The 18,886-nt window shown below is 36.7% G+C and overlaps 1 protein-coding gene across 2 annotated transcripts; it reads left to right on the forward strand.

The window, feature by feature from the left end:
- Positions 1–395: 395 nt before the first annotated feature.
- DAZL (deleted in azoospermia like) lies at positions 396–18,375 on the forward strand. 2 transcript variants are annotated; one of them, XM_079921519.1, is made up of 11 exons: positions 396–620; positions 6,991–7,137; positions 7,392–7,483; positions 8,048–8,099; positions 8,544–8,607; positions 8,694–8,833; positions 10,448–10,519; positions 11,239–11,289; positions 12,128–12,241; positions 13,351–13,449; positions 16,372–18,375. In XM_079921519.1, the coding sequence occupies exons 1-11, from the start codon at positions 618–620 to the stop codon at positions 16,423–16,425; spliced, it is 888 nt and encodes a 295-aa protein (XP_079777645.1). In that variant the 5' UTR covers positions 396–617; the 3' UTR covers positions 16,426–18,375. The 2 variants fall into 2 exon arrangements, with proteins under 2 accessions (XP_079777645.1, XP_079777644.1); XM_079921518.1 differs by lacking the exon at positions 396–620 and adding an exon at positions 657–1,313.
- The last annotated feature ends 511 nt before the right edge of the window (positions 18,376–18,886 follow it).

The following is an 18,886-nucleotide window of genomic DNA, read 5'->3' on the forward strand; positions in this document are numbered from 1 at the left end:
ATTTCTGTTGGCATTTCAATTGATTCTGCGGCCGATGATAGGAATAATCGCCATCGATCGGGCTAATCCTGTGACTTCAGGACGCCATTTTGATCCCAGCGCCTGGACACATTAAAAGTTTGTTTTTAATTTTAACGCATATTTGAGAATGCATACTTATGCCTCTAAGGCACTTTTGGGGTGATGCCTGTCTCTGTGGGTCGGTGGGACCCTTCGTCTGGGGCCGGTGCCTGGGGCGGAGGGTGGGGGGGAGGGGAACGATGCCGGCCCGCGCGCAACCCCTGCGTGCCCCCCGGCCGGCACAGTCGTGCCCCGCGAGTCCCCCCACCCCCCACCATGGGGGATGGCGGCGCGGCCGCCCATTGGCTGACGCGTCTTTCCGACGAGCCCCCTCACCCTGCGCAGGAGCCACGTCCGGCGCTCCGGCCACGCCTCAGTCCCCCTGCGCCCCTCGGTCTCGCCAGCAGCCTCGGCTTCTCCTCGCTTGTCCACCTCTGCTTCCTCTGCCCAGTCAAGCGGGGCGGTGGGTACGAGCAGGCCTAACAGCAGCCCCGGTGCCTGAAGCCAGCCTCAGCTCCTTCTCGAGCCCCTCTGTGGGAACACGGGCTGCCGCCATCATGGTGAGTGGACGAGGCCTGAGGGGGTCCTCAGGGTGGCCGGGGCGCTGAAGGGGGCGGGGAAACGGGAGCCGAGAGCGGGGCCACCCGGCTTTCCTGTACTTGGACCCGGCCTGAGGGCAAGGGGGAGGCGGTCCAGTACGGCCTACAGGGCGTTGAGGGCTGGCGGAGGGGCAGGAGGCCTGGCTGTGGGAAGGGAGTGCCCGGGGCCCCGCCCAGCACGTGCAAGCCCCGCGGCCATCCCGCCACCGCAGCCAGGGTGTGGAGGGGCTTCCGGCCTCCGCCATGGACTGGGGGGCGGGGACCCCGCTCCGCCCCACCCCCACCCCACCCCACCCCAGAAGCCTCTCTTCCCGCGCTTATTCTGAGGAGCCAGGCGGTGAGGCCTCCGCGAGATGGCGGCGTGCCTGCCGAGCACCGCGTGTCGTGGCCTCAGGCGTGCCTGCGTGCAGATGCGGAAGCCGGGCCCGAGCCACCGCGGGAGGCGGGGCCCCACGGGTCCGGCTCGGGGCTGGGGTCGAGCTTCCTGGCGGGAGTTTGGGGGCATGTCGAGACCTGGAGAGCTCAAGCCCGCGGTGCTCCTGGGGCAGCCTTGTGTCTGCGAGGTGGCAGCAGCGGGGCCGCGGGGCGGAAGCTCACCCGACGCCATCATTTCCCTACGAGGTCGGCGCTGTGCACGCCCCTGAGCGGCCGCAGGTGGGGGAAGTCTAGCAGTTTTTAACCCGGGGAACACTTTTCCTGAAGAGAAACCAGAAACCTTCAACAAAATGTCCCTGGAGTATTACATGCTCTGTTGGGTGACATTTATGTGAGTTTTGTTAAGTGCATTTAGTTGATTTCGCCACCTCAGGGGTACAGCTGAGAACACTTTTGACCAACCATCAAGTCACAGGTGTATTATATATGTATAGTTGTCGGTAGTGTAATAACTGTTATCTTCTGTATTTTTAGAGGCAAAGGGAGGAACTTTATATACAATTTATTGGAACATATAAATTTTAAAGTAAAAAATTGTGATTGTATGTAACTGTAATAATTATGTCATGTACGTATCCATATCAATAATTAATAATCTGAGTTACTGTAATTATTTCCAACTTTGTTCTCTCCTCTTTTTAGAGGAAAAGGGGGGAAATGCTAATAACTTCATTGATTTTTTTTCTGATACAAAACTAATACGTTGGGCTTACCTGGTGGCGCAGTGGTTGAGAATCCGCCTGCCGATGCAGGGAACACGGGTTCGTGCCCCGGTCCAGGAGGATCCCACATGCCGCGGAGTGGCTGGGCCCGTGAGCCATGGCCGCTGAGCCTGTGCGTCCGGAGCCTGCACGTCCGGAGCCTGTGCTCCGCAACGGGAGAGGCCACAACAGTGAAAGGCCCGCGTACCGCAGAAAAAAAAAAAAAAAAAAAAAAAAACGTTAACTCATTGGAAGGTAACCAATGTAAGAAAGTAGAGGTCCATCTTAATCCCAACATTTAACCACTATTGAAGTTTTGATGTACATATGCCCTTACAGATTGTTTTCAAGCATGTATTGCATATATACAGGTACACTTTATTTTATAAAAATTTTACCGTGCTATATAATACTATCTTACAACCTGTATTCTTCACTTAGTGTAGTGGGCCTTATTCCAAAGAGAAATTTAAGATAATTTTGAATATATACTTAGTTATTTTACCAAAAATTATATATTTCTATATTACCATTACTTAATTTTATCAATTCCCTTGTAATGAATAATTTGTTTACGTTAAAACAATACCATAATGAGTATGTTTGTGCAAATGTTTTGGCATGCTTATTCTGTTAATAACTTGAAATAAATTGCCAGGAGTGGAATCACTGGGTGAAAAGGTTATGCCCATTTTATAACGATTTTGAATTATGATACATTTTTCTTAGTAACTCTTGATAAAGCACGTACCAGTATGTATTCCCACTGGTGGTGTGTAGTGTGACCCCTTCTCCACACACTTTCCAATGAAAGGTATTGCAGTTTTTAAAGTTGCCAGTCTAATAACTGGAAAATATTTCACTGTGTTGATGTACTTTTTCTTTTGTTTATCATTAGTGAAGTTGAAGTTTGTCATTAGCTTTTTCCATTTTTTTTTTTTTAATTCTTAATCCACCTTTCTGTTTGCATATTTATCTTTTCTTGGTGATTTATAACAACTCTATATTAATACATTAGTCATATAGGAAAAAATTTATAGGTGTGATAAGGAGAGACCCTTATTTCTAATTTTAATGTAAATTACTATCATGTTTCACTTTAAGCTTGATGATAGCCTAGATTTAGATCAATAGAAAATAAGATGTTTTTATTTTACTTGGGTTTTTTAAAAATTAAGAAATGGATGCTGTATTTTATCAAATGCTTTTGCAGTGGTGAATTACAGTAACAGAGTTCCTAAGAATGAACCATCCTTGAATTTACAATGTAAACTGTTCTTAATTGTATATTTTTTTGTATGCTGCTAGAATTTTGCATCTCAGTGTTGGGGGCAGGGGTGGACCATCTTAACCAGATTTTGCTATTTAGATGGTATTAGTTTTATTAAATGCATTGAGAAATATTCTTCTTCTTTTCTCTGAAAAATTTTTTAAAACATTTGAATTTTCCTTCTCTTCCACTCTCTCTCCTGTCTACCGTTGTTTCTGTCTAGGTGTGCCGCCTCTTAGCACCCCACTTGCCCTCCACACACAAATTACCTTTTTCTTTACAGTTTGAGAAAACTCCCAGTGAAACTGACCCAGGAATTGAGTGCTCTTTCTTTTCTTAAGATTGTCTTTAAAAGTTCATTTCTCTGGGAAGTTAGTCATATCATCAAGATTTCCAAACTTAACTCCTACAGAGCATTCTAATCTGTACTCATATCCCGTTTTTTCAGGACTAATGTGTATTTTTGTATTCTTGCCTTTTTCTTGCTTAGCTTTCCCAGGATTGTTTGTTTATTGTTTGGATTCCCCCTGCCCCCCAGAGTCCATTATTTGATTTACTTAAAGGGTTTTATTCTGATTTTCATTTACTATTTCCTTAATAGAATTTCCTTTTCTCTTTAATAACTACTTCCTTCTGTGGATATGACACTGATGACTGCAAATTATTTCAGTTTGCTTGCATGAAGATATAATAGTTGAATAAAATGTCAAAGAGCTGACATCCCAGAAGCTTTAGTAATGATAAAGGTTTTTTTCCCAGCTTTTAGTTATCTTTGTCATTTGGTCATCCAGATATAAAAGGGAATTATTACTGTGAATAGCAGTGACGAGAATTGTGTATATGATGGCCTCCAAGTTCAGCCCTTCTTAATATTCCAGAATTACTCATTTCAGAACCCATCAACTCACTTGAAGGTGTAATTAAGAAAAATAATTATTTCTTTCATTTAATTTACATGCAGTTTATTTTCTACATGCTGTTGGTAGGTAAGATGAATTCTTCACCAAACTTTTTGCTTAAGAATTCATTTGTGAAGTATTTTTAGCAATAGTTTAGAAGTAACCGAAGGTTGTGTGTGGTTCTAGATTTGTATATATAAGTTATAACTGTATGTAAATACACGCACAGGCAAAGTTTTAAAATCCCTATTGTTCAGGCGTCTTAAAATGGAGTACTTTCCTTACTTTAGCTTTGAGCACCATCTGCTGGCTCAGGACTAGGACGGACATAACGATGCCTTCCTTAAGACATTATGACACTAGTGAAATGATTTGATCAGTTTTATACTTAATACCTCAATTAAGCAGACAGTCAATTTGTACAACCCAACCCGAAACCAAACTTTCTATAATATCTAATGGCTTTTTTCTTTTTCGCAAATTACTGTTTAGTTGTCTCACACATCCATTTTACTTTTGTAAATAGGATATAAGAATTAGAACTTCCGGGCTTCCCTGGTGGCGCGGTGGTTGAGAGTCTGCCTGCTGATGCAGGGGACATGGGTTCGTGTCCCGGTCCGGGAAGACCCCACGTGCCACGGAGTGGTGGGGCCCGTGAGCCATGGCCACTGAGCCTGCACGTCGTCCGGAGCCTGTGCTCCGCAATGGGAGAGACCACAACAGTGAGAGGCCCGTGTACCGCATAAAAAAAGGAATTAGAACTTCCCTCTTCAATTCTGGCAACACTATCACAGGTTTCTCAGCTGTGACCCTGTGCAAATTTGGGGCCAGATAATTCTTTGTTGTGGGAGGCTCTCCTTTGCGTTATAGGATGCTTACTGTATCTCTGGCCTCTGCCACCTAGATACCAGGTACACCCCTCAATTGTGACAACCAAAAATGCCCCCGGGCCACAAAATCTTCCCCGGTTGAAAATCAGTATATTATCATAACTCTTTATAATCTGGCACAGTTTTCTGGCCTAATGTTATACCTCTAATTTAAAATACATTTATCCATTGTGGTTCACAGACAGCTAATATTATAAATAGTTTGTCAGATAAAAAGGTATCCAAAGTTCATCCACAAACAAACGGGAAATTGAGAAGGAGAAAAAGTCTATAAGAATTTCAGAACCACTATTTTGTTTTATTCCTGTTTTGGGTTTTTGAATGTGAGCTAATTGAAAGAGATTGGTAAATTGTCTGTCACGAAGGGAAATCTAGTCAAATTTCTCGATAGTTCAAGGTACGTGACTTATGTAATATAGTCCCATTTAGAAAAATAATAAAATTATAAAACATTTAAAAATGGAAAAGCTTTAGAAATAGTTTTTACTTTCTCTGATTTTATTGTCTTGGAATATCACTGTACCATAGTTAAAGGAAAGAATCAGGAACTATTCAAACAAACACTGAATAGCAAGTATGAACACAAATTAATAGAGAAAAGCCCAAACACTCAAATTTGGTAATTTAACAATTTTGATTTCATAGCTAATTAGTACAGCAGCTTGTAGAATCTTAAATTTATCAGTAATTTCTAACACTTAACAAAGTAGGAACTCTACCTGCTTTTCATTATTGTAACTAATTTCTATAAAAATTATTTTGCTTATCTTTTAAAAAATATGTATCGGTTGGTTTCTTTTGTCCTTGCTTTTGTTTTCCTTTATAAGCTGAAGTGTAATAGCTGTATCTCTCTCTTGCAGCCTTTTGTATTTACTACTAATAATCAATAGGCATTTCATAAATGAATTTCAAATGAGCAGATGTGCCATAAACTAGTTTCCTGAGGTTCCAACTCAAGTTAGTTGTTAATTAAGAGTATCTACAAAATAAGTACATAAATCATAAAAGCAGGAAAGAAACCTTTCTTTAACCTATTGAAAATCAGATACCAGGATGCTAACCGTATTGGCATACCACTTTATAGTTTACAAAACGAATTCACAGATGTTATCTCACTTCATTCTCAAGTTTTCCAAGAGATAAACAACTGCCAAGTAAGTGATTTATAACTTAGTAAGGTACACAAATGTCTGACTAAATCAATTTTTAGATCTCCTGGCTAAATCAGTTTTTGTTTCCGAAATATGTATTACCAGTAAATTCTGATTCAGGAAAATCTACATTAATCTTAGTGTGGGAAGCCTAAAGACAGAGTTCTGACCAGAATTCAGAAAAATAATAAGTTTCTTGTGTGGGTCTCTGAAAATAAAGATGATATCGTTTGTATCTATCAACCCCTTGTGAAAATTAGAATTATCGGTAGGACTTATTTGGTATTATTCAAGAAGAAAAACATTATTTTAAAGATGCTATGAACACCCTACCATTAGGGAAAAGGATTATAAACCCTTTTTTTTTTAAGCAGGAGCTATGATACGTGAGCAAATGATGTTTTCATGATCCATTTCCAAAGTAAAGCAGGCATACTAACACAAGGAGTGTTAAAATTATAAAGTCCATGTTAGTTTTGGTGAATAGGAAGATGAGGCAAAACAAATTGGTTTAAAACTTTCTTGTTTCCTTTTTGATGCAACTTTTAAAAAAAATTGGTTATCTTTAAAACCATACTTTTGAATAAGGTACTCAGAAAAATGAGAATTTGCTTATTGACATACAACAGGATGATTTTAGTAACTTTACTTTTTACAAAGCTGAACTTTCTAATTACTTAACCGGTTCACGTAGTATTTCACAAACTCAATATAAAATCAGTATTCTGCCACAGCACTGGACCGGGGTAGTGGTGAGTGACCCTGGCTTTGAGAAAGTACTATATACCCTTCTGTTAAAATTTCATGCTGATCTACTCTGATTACCCTAGACCTTGAGCCTGAACTAAGCTATATTGATGACTAATTTACAATGAAAGTAATTTATATGAAAATATTTTGTATTTTAAAAACATAAATTATATTTCATATCATCCGTCATTTTAGCCTGTGTGCCTAGTGGTGATATCTGCTTTCCAAATTACAGTCTGCTGCAGATCCTGACACTCCAAACTCAACCATCTCCAGAGAGGCCAGCACCCAGTCTTCATCAGCTGCCACCAGCCAAGGCTATGTTTTACCAGAAGGCAGAATCATGCCGAACACTGTTTTCGTTGGTGGAATTGATGTTAGGGTATTGTATTCATGTTTCATTTATTTTTAAAAGTATTTTGTGAATAGTGGGATTTGGGCCCTGTTATAAGGCTTTTTTGGGGGATTGTTTTTATGTTTAACCTAATAGGGACTAAAAATATCTTTGACAAAGAACTACAGGTAGTTTGGGGATACATAGAGGAGATACTTCCACATCATCAAATCTTCTTTATAGTATAATTGAAAATTTTGAATGTTGAATTTTTAATCTTGAAGTCAAATTTTTCTTCATAGATGGATGAAACCGAAATTAAAAACTTCTTTGCTAAATATGGTTCAGTAAAAGAAGTGAAGATAATCACGGATCGAAGTGGTGTGTCCAAAGGGTAAGTGAAACATATGTTCAATATAAATTATAATAAATATCTGAACTATAGTATCTATAGAGTTTCAGAAAATAAAATTTCAAATCTGGTATTATAACATTTGTATAAATGTAATTTGTTACTTTGTAATTCCTTTCATGTAGAAGATAAAAGTTTGCTGCCAGCTCTTTTGTTTAATCATTTGCCTAGTGTTTGTATTTAAATGTTTCCCATCTTCATTTGTTTCACTTAAGTGGATTAATCAGTTATATTGAAGAATTGTTTTCTTCACACATTTCACAGTATCTTAAATTTTAACTATCTTACCATAGATAGTAAGTTAAATTCAGGTTCATAGGTATGAATTTTCTGTTCATCTTTGTGCATTCTAATACAGATGACCGTAGGAAAATAAAACAGTAGTATTTATAGAGGATCTATCATGTACGTCTTACAGTTATTTATCTCAGTATATTCTTCATCCTTTATCATTATTACTTCTGTCAGTTATTTCATGGAATAATGAAGTTTCAAACCGTGTACTGTTAAGGTAGTGATTTTATACTCATTTATTTGCCTTTCTAGCTATGGATTTGTTTCATTTTATAATGACGTGGATGTGCAGAAGATAGTAGAAGTAAGTAATCTTCTTTTGGGAAAAAATCTCTTAATTACCTTATGGATGCAGTGTTCAGTATTGTTTTGAGTTCTGAATATTTACTTAGTCTTGTATAATGTATAGAAATAAATATACTTTCTGTTTGAAATCCAGACTTAGAATAATCTTACATAACTTGTGAGAACCTGTTTATTTTTGATTGGGCATCCAGCCTCATGATCCAGAGACAGGAAAGATAAGAGAGAGTAAAGGTTTTTGATCAAATTCCACAACACCTCTCAACATTTGATTAGAGTAGTGAAGGTAAGTAAGGTAGCTTCAGGCTGATAAATTTTGATTTGGTATGTCTTTAGCACTGATCTTCTCCGATAGTAGTAATTTTAGAGAACTTGCATGTTTACCAAAGTCTTGGAAGTAAAGATTTAGACATTGATTCTAGTTTTGTTACTGTTTTATTTTCAGTCACAGATAAATTTCCATGGTAAAAAGCTGAAACTGGGCCCTGCAATCAGGAAACAAACTTTATGTGAGTAAAGAAAGGAATTGTTCTCGTTGACATGTGTAGCTTTTCAGAGAACTAAAAATAGGCTTTGTTTTCTTTTCTTTAAAAAGGTGCTTATCATGTGCAGCCACGTCCTTTGGTTTTTAATCCTCCTCCTCCACCACAGTTTCAGAGTGTCTGGAGTAATCCACACACGGAAGCTTACATGCAGCCTCCAACCATGATGAGTCCTATTACTCAGTATGTTCAGGTAAGAATTACCTACATTCCTATTTTTTGTGTGTATTCTGTTAGAAATCTTATACAATGAGATGGGGGCACCTTAAAAATTAAGCCAGTCTCACTACTTAACCTCTGTGGAATTACGTCAACAATTTCCATAATAAGTGACAATATTATTCCTGTTTGAATATTTTTGAGTGACGGGACATCTGTTACTCCTGTTAGAAATCTGTCATTCTTAGTGTTACTTTTTTTTTTTTTGGCGGTACGCGGGCCTCTCCTGTTGCGGAGCACAGGCTCCGGACGCACAGGCTCAGCGGCCACGGCCCACGGGCCCAGCCGCTCTGCGGCATGTGGGATCTTCCCGGACCAGGGCACGAGCCCGTGTCCCCCGCATTGGCAGGCGGACTCTCAACCACTGCGCCACCAGGGAAGCCCAGTGTTACTTCTTACACTAAGCTAAAATCTGCTTCTATATAGTTTGTAAGCCTTTATCTTAGAACTGATGGCTGTAGCCACATAGAATATATCTTTTTTTTTCCCCAGATAACTCCTAGAATATTTGAAGGCAGCTTTCCTCATCTGTTTCTTTGGTTTGTTCTTTTCTAGGGTCAGCTATTCTTTATTTGCAATGATTTCCAGATGCCTTCTCATATAGATTGTTGATTTCTGGATGTATTATGGTTCTAGAATGGATTAATTTCTGGTGACTTAAACTATGTTTGTAAACTCTATGAGTTTCTGGCATATAATTTGTCTCATCTTGGTTACTTTAATATTTGACGTGGGGTTTGGAATACTTACCTCCCATTGATAATATTTATTTTCTTCTTAGTTCAGTTTACTTTCTTCAGTTTAAAAGACATTTTATTTTTAGGAAAAGAAAGAAGCAAAATAATAGTGAAGTAGTTCTGCAGTGTCTCTCATTTGTTTACATTTTCCATCTATCTGAAGTGTAGGATATATCTTTTTATACTTTTCTTACTTAAAACACAGATAGAAGAAAAGCCCTACTTGTTCCTAACATTTACCATGAGGTATTATTACCTATTCTGGTATATTTATGTATGCTACTACCTAGATATTTTCAATCAATAAATACCTTTTGAAAGATATAATACAAAGACATTGTATTGTCTCTTTTCTAGTTTGGGGTAATAAACTGCCCTTAACTTTTAGAAGTGAAATACAGAAAGAGCCAGAAAGTCTGTAGGAGGATCCCACGTTACCCCGAAATACTGTCAAAGGAATACAAAACTGCTTAAAAGTATTTTTACAAAAAAAGAGAACACATGTATTAATACAACTCTAACATGGAAATCTATTCTAATAGAGTCTTATCATCATGTAAGAAAGAACTTCTGGATGGGAATAAATATACAGATAAGGTAAACTTAGGCTGGCAAAATCAGTCACTCACCTTATTTATCTCTTCCTTCTCCCAGCCCAAAAGACTAACATTTGACAGAGAATACTTATTTCTTCATGAAGCCAGTCACTCAAATAGAATCTTGCATTGTATATGAAAAAACTAAGATTTCTTTATTTTCATATTTTTTTTACATTGGGAATAATATTCCTTATTTCTGATTTTTAAAAATACATCTCGTTCATTCATTCTTTCTGTAAAATTTATTTTCAGGCTTATCCTCCTTATCCAAGTTCACCAGTTCAGGTTATCACTGGATATCAGCTGCCTGTTTATAATTATCAGGTAATTTAAGAGGGATCAAAATGATTTACATTGGAATATTATTGAGACCTTTATTTATGTAAATTTCCCTAATAGTTTGTCATTTAAAGTAGTTGAGTGTGCTTAAAATTTAAGAAAAAAGTTGGAATTAGTCTAGAATTAGGGCTTCTCTATTACTTAGAAATAAGGGAATGAACTTAGAAGCTTTTGACAGGAATGAGTTTAGGAAGAAGCTTCCTCTTGTACAAGATTTGGTGTCCCCTTCTGTATTTCAACATGTATTCTTCATCTTTTCTGTCAAATAGCTGAAACATCCAGGCTGACTTTTATGAGTTTTTCTAATGGCATAGGTTGAAATAAAATGATTACTCAGTTCTTAAGAGCATTGAATTCCAATTATGTTTGATAGTGTTTATTTTAGCTGGCTGCTACAATAGTAGTTCTCTGAATTTCTGCCCATGGATATGACCATATCTATGGTAATATATTGAAAGAACTGTATGTTTGAGTTTTCCTGTAGACCAACTCCAGAAAATTGAGAAAAAGATGGAGTTTATATATGAAAGTAACAATAAAGTCCTTAGGTATCAGAAACAGAAAGTACTTTATTCTTCCATTTTGTTTCTTTTATTATAACAAGGTCAAGGAGCCAGCATGACAGATACCTTAACATTGTCTATCTCATATCTTTGTGAAAATGTGAAGGTATATTTAAATAATTATTTCCTTTTTTTCCTAAGATACCACCACAGTGGCCTGTTGGGGAGCAAAGGAGTTATGTTATTTCTCCGGTAAGGTGAATTAGCGAAACATGTACTTCCTATTTTAGAGTTTTTACTGTTTAACTATTATATATTTTAAAGTATTTTACTGTTCAGCTATTATATATTTCTTGACCTTTTGCAATATCAAGTATACCTAGAAATATTTTAAATGCTCTTTTACATTATGTGTTATGTTTTATTTCTTGTCAACCCAAGTATATACTCCCATGGGAGAAACTGTGCTTTTTGTTTCTCAGGTTGTTGTGTGTGTACTTAAGCAATGGCTGCCCTGCATACAACAAGTGCTCAGTTACTTGTTGATAGAATACGTAACCAAGAAAGGTAGTTTTAATAACTATGCTAATTCTAACTCCAGGGATTTAGAATTAGTATTGAATCTGCCTCTAGTTTTCTTGCCATAAAAAATGTGATGAAGAGAAGCAAAAATGTTTTGCTGTCAGTACTGTTATATGTTATATAAGAAAAGGAAAAAAACAAGAGAGGGTGCTACCTCTAAAACACCTGAGCCTTTGTTACCTTCTTTCATCAAGATTGGATATTCGAAGGATATAGTATGAGCTGAAATTCTCAGGCACTAGGAGATTCCCTTCTCATTCCCTTACTATATGTTGCAGTTCTTTTTCTTAGGGAAATTGTCCTAATTCTGATTGTGTTGACATTTCAAAATAAAAAATTGCCTTATTGCATTTCAACTCTACAGTTTGAAATAGTTGCTGAAATAATGTAATTGAACTTCACAATCCACATTTAGACTTTCAGTGTCAGCTCACCATTTTGAAGAATAGATTTAGAAATGTATCTAAGGTACATCTCTTTAATAACACTTTTATCATTTTAAATGTAGACTTACACAGCCGTTAACTACCACTGTAATGAAGTTGATCCAGGAGTTGAAGTTTTGCCAAGTGAATGCTCAGTTCATGAAGCTACTGCATCCTCTGGAAATGGCCCACAAAAGGCAAACATCTAATTTTGCTTATTAATATTTATATTTTTATTGTTTTTCAGGTTTTAATAATGGCCATTTGAGAAGCAAGCATCTTTGCCCAAATTTAAATACGTTACAGAGCTTGAGTCATTGACTAATAACTTTGCAATTTACATAAAAGTTAATGAAATTTTAGGCATCCCCAAACTTTCAGTGTGTATATATAGTTGCTGATTCAGTAGTCCTTCCCTCTGTTCTGTTTTTATTGGGGTTTTTTTGTTGTTGTTTTTTAACCGTAGTTTAATAAATATTGTATTAACGTGATTTGGTGGAGTGGGTTGGTTTCCTCAAGAATCCTACTCTTCAAAAGAGGAATTAGTATGAATTATATCTACTTTGTCTTTTGCCAATTTAAACATTTATTTAACTAAATAATAATATACAGTTATTTACGGTATTCTCTCTGTAACATTATGTATGGTAGGAGCTCTCAAGAGTGGTGGAGCCACTAGTAATTGAAATATTAAAACAGGCAGAGTTGTTTCTTTTTTATCATTAGAGCAGATCCCTATAATAACAGTGCCCTCACTCTTGAATTCTGTGTTTTCTCGTATGGGTGAGAATATGGAAGTAATTGATGTGATTGGAATGTGCATAATAACATAGGATGATTCCCATTGGAGTATGTGTACTTCGTTCATGTGTTTCTCAGTGGAAAAATGTTGAGAACTACTGAATTGTGGGGTGAAAAAATTCCCAGATTTGTTACACAACTTAAAATTTGAAAAAATATCGAAATAACTTACAGTATAATTATATTACCAAAGTTTAACCTAAATGTTTTTTGAAACGTTGAAGTTCACTGTTTTTTATCTAACAGGAAAAATTAAAGAGGCTTAAGCAAGTATCTTAGGGCTTGACTAATTGAGCTTTTTAAATCAGTACTCTATCACTAAGTTTCTGAAATAATTCTTAAATTTGGTACAAAAGTTACACACTAAGTGACATGTGGCACGTATTACAAAATTACCTGAGAATTCTTTAGAAATAAGTGTATGTGTTCATTAAACTTTTTCAAAAAGTTTGTTCCCAGTGAGTAAAAGGAGGAATAGTCTTTACCGAAAACTTCTGTGTTTCAGAAATCTGTGGACCGAAGCATACAGACAGTGGTATCTTGTCTGTTTAATCCAGAGAACAGATTGAGAAGCTCCTTTGTTACTCAAGAAGAGTACTTCAAGGTATGAAAGGACTAGTGTACAGGATAAAAAGCACACTTGTCAGCCATAAAGTATCTTTTTTCTGTGGTATATATATTTTGATACTACATAGAGCATATATCAGTAATTGAACTGTTAGCTTTTGACTGTAACCCAGTAAATCTGTGAGTGAGTTTTAAGTGGCAGTGTATTCTGGCTGCTCAAATCTTGATATAGTGTAGTTTGCCCTTAGGGAAGATAATCTTTAGCAGAAGCCTATGCTGTAATTGATAGGGTTCATGAGAGTTGAATGAGAATATTGGCTTGACCAAATAGGAAAAGAGAAAATTTTAGAAAGAGAAAGCAAAACTTAAGAGTACGTAGATATTGGACTAAAGAGAAGAAAAGAAATTGATCACTCAGATGATGCTTGAACCAACAGTGTTTTGGGGGGGAGAAAAGAGGTAAAATGAAGTAGTAAAAAGAGCTGAGTAGAAAGAAATGGAAGTTGATTCAGAGTTGGTGAAGTGGAGAAGAATATGGGTGTTTGAATTTAAGAAAGTTCTGGTTTCTGATCCTGGTTCTGTCACCTTGGACAAATCATTTAAATCTTATTAAGGCTCCAGTTTTTACAAGTCTGAAATGAGTCTCTAAGATCCCTTTAAGTTGTGAGTCTCTGAATATGGAAAGGAACCGGTCACTTCAATGGGGGAAGAATACTGTGCTTTTTAAGTAAAGGGAAGGTTTTTGTTGTTTTTTGTAACAGGTTTATTGAGATAACGATTTTCATACCCCACAGTTCACCCATTTAAAGTGTGCAATTCAGTACTTTTTAGAATATTAACAGAGTTGCGCAACCATAACGACAATCAATTTTAGAATATTTTAATCACCCCCAAAATAAAGCCCCTGCCCATTAGCAGTCACTCTCCCCCAAACTCTCTAGCCTTAGGCAACCACTAACCTCCTTTCTTTAAGAATTTGCCTATTCTGGATATTTCATATAAGTAGTATAATATGTGACCTTTTGTGAGTGACTTTCACTTAGCGAAATGTTTTCAAGGTTCATCAGTGTTACAGCATGTATCAGGACTTCATTCCTTTTTATTTATGGATCTGCCACTTTGCGTTTATCCATTCATCACTTATTTGATAGACATTTGGGTTGTTTCCACTTTTGGGCTCTGATGAGTAACGCTGTGAACATCCGTGTACAAGTTATTGTGTGGATATACGTTTTTATTTCTCTTGGGTATATATCTAAGAATGGAACTGCTGAATCACATAGTAACTGTTTAACTTTCCAAGGAGCTGCCAGAATTTTTCTAAAATGCACTATTTTGGAACCATTTGTAAGCCATTGCTTTGTATCTTAAAACAGGGAAAGGAGAATAGCTTTTTCCATCTATGAATGGAAATTGGATAAAGCTTAAAGTGTTTTTAAAAGGAATACTTAGGCGTTCCTTTAATGCAGAAGGCTAGAGCTGTAGCAGAGTTAAGTTCTTAACCCCCTTCTCATTGGGGAGTAAACCCATTCATTTAAAGTTGATCTTTGTTCTGTTGTTTCATTCTGCATAGGACAATTTAAAAGGAAAGAACTGGGAGCTGTAGGACAGCTTACTTTTGCCCAAGGTTCTGCAGGTTAAATAGGTAGTACTAAAGGATTTGTTTGCAAAGCAGAAAATCTTTAACCAGCAAGTCTTTAAACTTGAATTTTTACCTGGTATTAAAAGTTTCTCTTTGAACCTTCCAAAATTTTCTGCTTCTCTGAGCTAAGAGTTAGAAGTTGTGTAGCATATCTAGACCTACTTTGATTAGCTAAATGTTGTTATTGTTGTTTTAATTGAATTAGAATGCACTGAGGTGGGATATACACTGTTGCCATGATAAATTCCAGCTCCTTCATAATCTTTCATATCCTGCCTGATCTCTGAAGATACTTGAGTTTGTGACCAGTTTTCTGGGCTTTAACCTAAATAGGATATTACCCTGTTAACAGATTACATAATTTCCAGAAGTCACCCTTCTTTATGTGACAATGGAATTTAATCCCTAGGAACAGGGCACAGTTAAGCTAAAAGTGTAGAGAAGAAATACTATTATTATGTTATTGCTGGTTTGCTCAGCTCCATTCCTCTTTGTAAGGCCTCATTTCTTCTATCTGCACATCTGCAAGCAACGTAAGGTGAAAGGAAATTTTTGCATATATTTTTATTTTTCTATTCATTTCCTAAAAAATTACATATCGGGCTTCCCTGATGGCGCAGTGGTTGAGAGTCCGCCTGCCGATGCAGGGGACACGGGTTTGTGCCCCAGTCCGGGAAGATCCCCACGTGCCGCGGAGCGGCTGGGCCCGTGAGCCACGGCTGCTGAGCCTGCGCGTCTGGAGCCTGTGCTCCGCAACGGGCGAGGCCACAACAGTGAGAGGCCCACGTACCGCAAAAAAAAAAAAAATATATATATATATATATATATATATATATATCTTCATTACAGGTTAAGAATATGCCTTTAAATATGCCAAAACTTCTATCTTTTAACCTGAAAGCATAGGGTTTCAGATTGAAGTGGATTACTCTTCTCGAGCCATGATTTCTGTCAGATGTATTTTAGTAAAAATAGGACTTTTAAAAATCTCATGTGCTTTTCACCAGCTGTCTTTTTGGGACATCACTGCCAAATCATGAGTTAATGTACATAAAAGGGTATTGATTCTAAGTCCTCTTTTTCTGAGTTACTGATACTTCTTTTTTAACTAAATTGTTGAATAAAACTGGTCATTGGTACATTGGTTATCACAAAGTTCAGGAATGCTTCCCCAAAAGGATCACTTTTCTTTCATTATTTATAGCGTTTAAACCCAAAATAAATGCTTTTTTAAGTACAATATTTTTCAACTGTCTTAGGTGATAATGGTAATAGGAATTTTCAGTGAAGTAAAATGGAGTATTCTGTCTTTTCTAGGATAAACGAGTTCATCACTTCAGAAGAAGTCGGGCAGTGCTTAAGTCTGTTTGATCCTCTGCTAACTTTCTAGTCTCACAGGAAGTTGGAGGTTTTAAGTAGTAAGAAGAGACTGAAAGTTTTTCCCACTATTTTAGAGATTTAATTCTGAATTTTGATAAATCACACTTAGACTTTCTATACAAGTTATATTAGATTGCCTAGTTTTATTTTACATTAGAACTGTTTTTCATTAGACATTTACTTAGAAACTGGTTTTGTGTTGAATATATGGTTAAAAGTAAAAAAAAATTGAGACTGAAAAGAATAACTTTAAGATTTATCTGTAAGGATTTTTTTAATTGACATTTTAAGAGTTTAAAAGCAAATGCTGATTTCCAGAAAAATTGTTTTAGAAAACCTATTTTGAAAGGTCAGAATTTTGATTAACTACAAGCACTTCACTTCTCCAACAAGTACCTATGAACAGTACAGTATCTACAATATTGTGCTTTTATGATTTGTCTAGAAATTTACCACAAAAGCAGAGTTTTTAAAACTGCATTTTTAATCAGTGGAACTCAGTATATAGTTGGCTTTATTGAAGTTTTCCTTATCTAAACCCAGTGAAACAGATTCTAAACAAATAGTCCAATCAGTGGGTCTTACATTTATTAGTTCAAAATATTTAATCTTATCTAGAATCCACACATAGAGGTATCTGATTGGGATGGTAACTAGGATAACTAAAATTCTGGGCCTAATTTTTTTTTTTAAAGAATCCAAAACAAACTAAACTTTACTAGGTACATAAGCTTCTCAGTGAGTTACCATTCTCCTTTTTTTCTTTTACTTTTTTTTTCCTTGAAATGATAAATTCAATGGCTGTGTCTTAAATTGTGCAAAATGTTGGTATTAAAGAAGGCTGAAACTTTTTTTATGTCACTTAAAAGTTAATCAGAGTATCTGAAAGGAATAGATTTTATGAAAAACATTAAAATATTAGTTATTTGTTAAAGAACAGGTCGATTTTTATTTTTGTTTTTTAGCTTATTATATTTTCTTTTTTAAAGTAAAATATGTCCAGGAGAATCGAATTAGTTTTGGCATTTCTAAACCACAAAAGTTGTTGAGTAATACTCATAGCCCAAAAATATACTAGCGTTGTGTTAACAATCCATTTTTAGATTAGCTGGGCTCCTGGTTAGACATTGTAAATCGTGACAGACAACTAGAGATCCAGAGCCCCTTTGCTCTACCCACAGTCTTGCTTTTCCAGTCTGTAGCACCATTCTTCCAGGAGGTTTGCTTTTAGAATAGGTGATGTAAAGTAGAGAAGTAGCAATATAAGCAGTATGTGGGCTAATAAGCCTTGGAAGGGTAGCAATGGGATAATACCTTTCTAAGGGAAACACTTGTATCAGCATCATTTGACCTGCCGTGGACATGAGTTTAAAGTGGCTTACTGCCTTTTCTTTCATTGGCCTGCCCCTTCACTGAAACATGGAAACTCCATTTATCCTTATCCTAATGAAGCTTCCATGGGCCATATCATCAGTGCCCATTGTTTTATAATCCCTAATAATTTTCATTCTGAATCTGAAGGGAGGAGTCTTTTAACTTGAGGGTCCCCAAGAGAGCTTTCTTAGGCCTCAAAATTTGAAAGTGCCCTGAAATTTGTTCTTTTTAAAATTCTTTGTACTTTTTTTTGTGTGTGCTATAACATTCTTACACGTGTTATTCTGTGATTAAATCTCCAGGTTACTGTAAATGATACCTATATTCTAAAGAGCCAATTCTGATTATCCCAATATGACCTTAAGAAAAGGAAGGAAATAAATTTTTGTCTGCTGTTTTGTTGGACTGAAGTATTTAAAAGAGTGAGGTAGAAGAGACAAAATCCTGAACCTTTCAAAATGGAAAATTAATTTTAAACTTAAAAGTGTGTTCCTATTACCTATGCTCATACTGTCTTTGCATAAATGAATAAATAGAAATAAAACCTTTTTTCAAAAGCGTTTTAACCTGCTTACTTACGTTATCTTAAGAAAATGGTGGGGATTTGGGTGGGTAGTATGTGACAAGATTTAGATCCTTGAAATTCAGGAGTGTAAATATTGTTCAGTTTCTTAATCTAGCCGAGTTCGTTTATAAAAGCACATTTTGGTACATTGTATTTTTGCTGCTCTCTCATGAAATTAAGAGATTTTCATGAGAAAATAATTTCTCTTAGTTGAGTTGGAGATAGTTAACAGTGGGTTCCAGTGCAGTGCATCAGCAGAGCAGTGCCTAGTAGGAATGCTGGAGAGTCAGGTATATGACTGCAGTCCCATGGCCAAGATCCCTCTCTGTAAACAACTTGGACTTTATAAACACTTCGTTGCACACTTTTGGTCTAATCTCTGTGACACTATTATTTTGGGGAATTGCAGTTGTTGATAATAGAGCCTAGATTTTTCATATTGCATGTACTTCATGAAAAAGAGTGCCTTCTGAATCACCAAAGATTAAATTTTGATGTTTAAAGTATAATTTG

Source organism: Stenella coeruleoalba, assembly GCF_951394435.1.
Source record: "Stenella coeruleoalba genome assembly, chromosome: 5".
In the NCBI taxonomy this organism is placed as follows: domain Eukaryota; kingdom Metazoa; phylum Chordata; class Mammalia; order Artiodactyla; family Delphinidae; genus Stenella; species Stenella coeruleoalba.

Excerpts from the sequence above, each read along its gene's own strand:
- DAZL (XM_079921518.1), top strand. The coding sequence starts at position 903 with ATGGACTGGGGGGCGGGGACCCCGCTCCGCCCCACCCCCACCCCACCC. Across the intron at positions 1,314-6,990 it reads ACGCCCCTGAGCGGCCGCAG|TCTGCTGCAGATCCTGACAC; the intron begins GTGGGGGAAGTC and ends TCCAAATTACAG. Across the intron at positions 10,520-11,238 it reads TGCCTGTTTATAATTATCAG|ATACCACCACAGTGGCCTGT; the intron begins GTAATTTAAGAG and ends TTTTTTCCTAAG.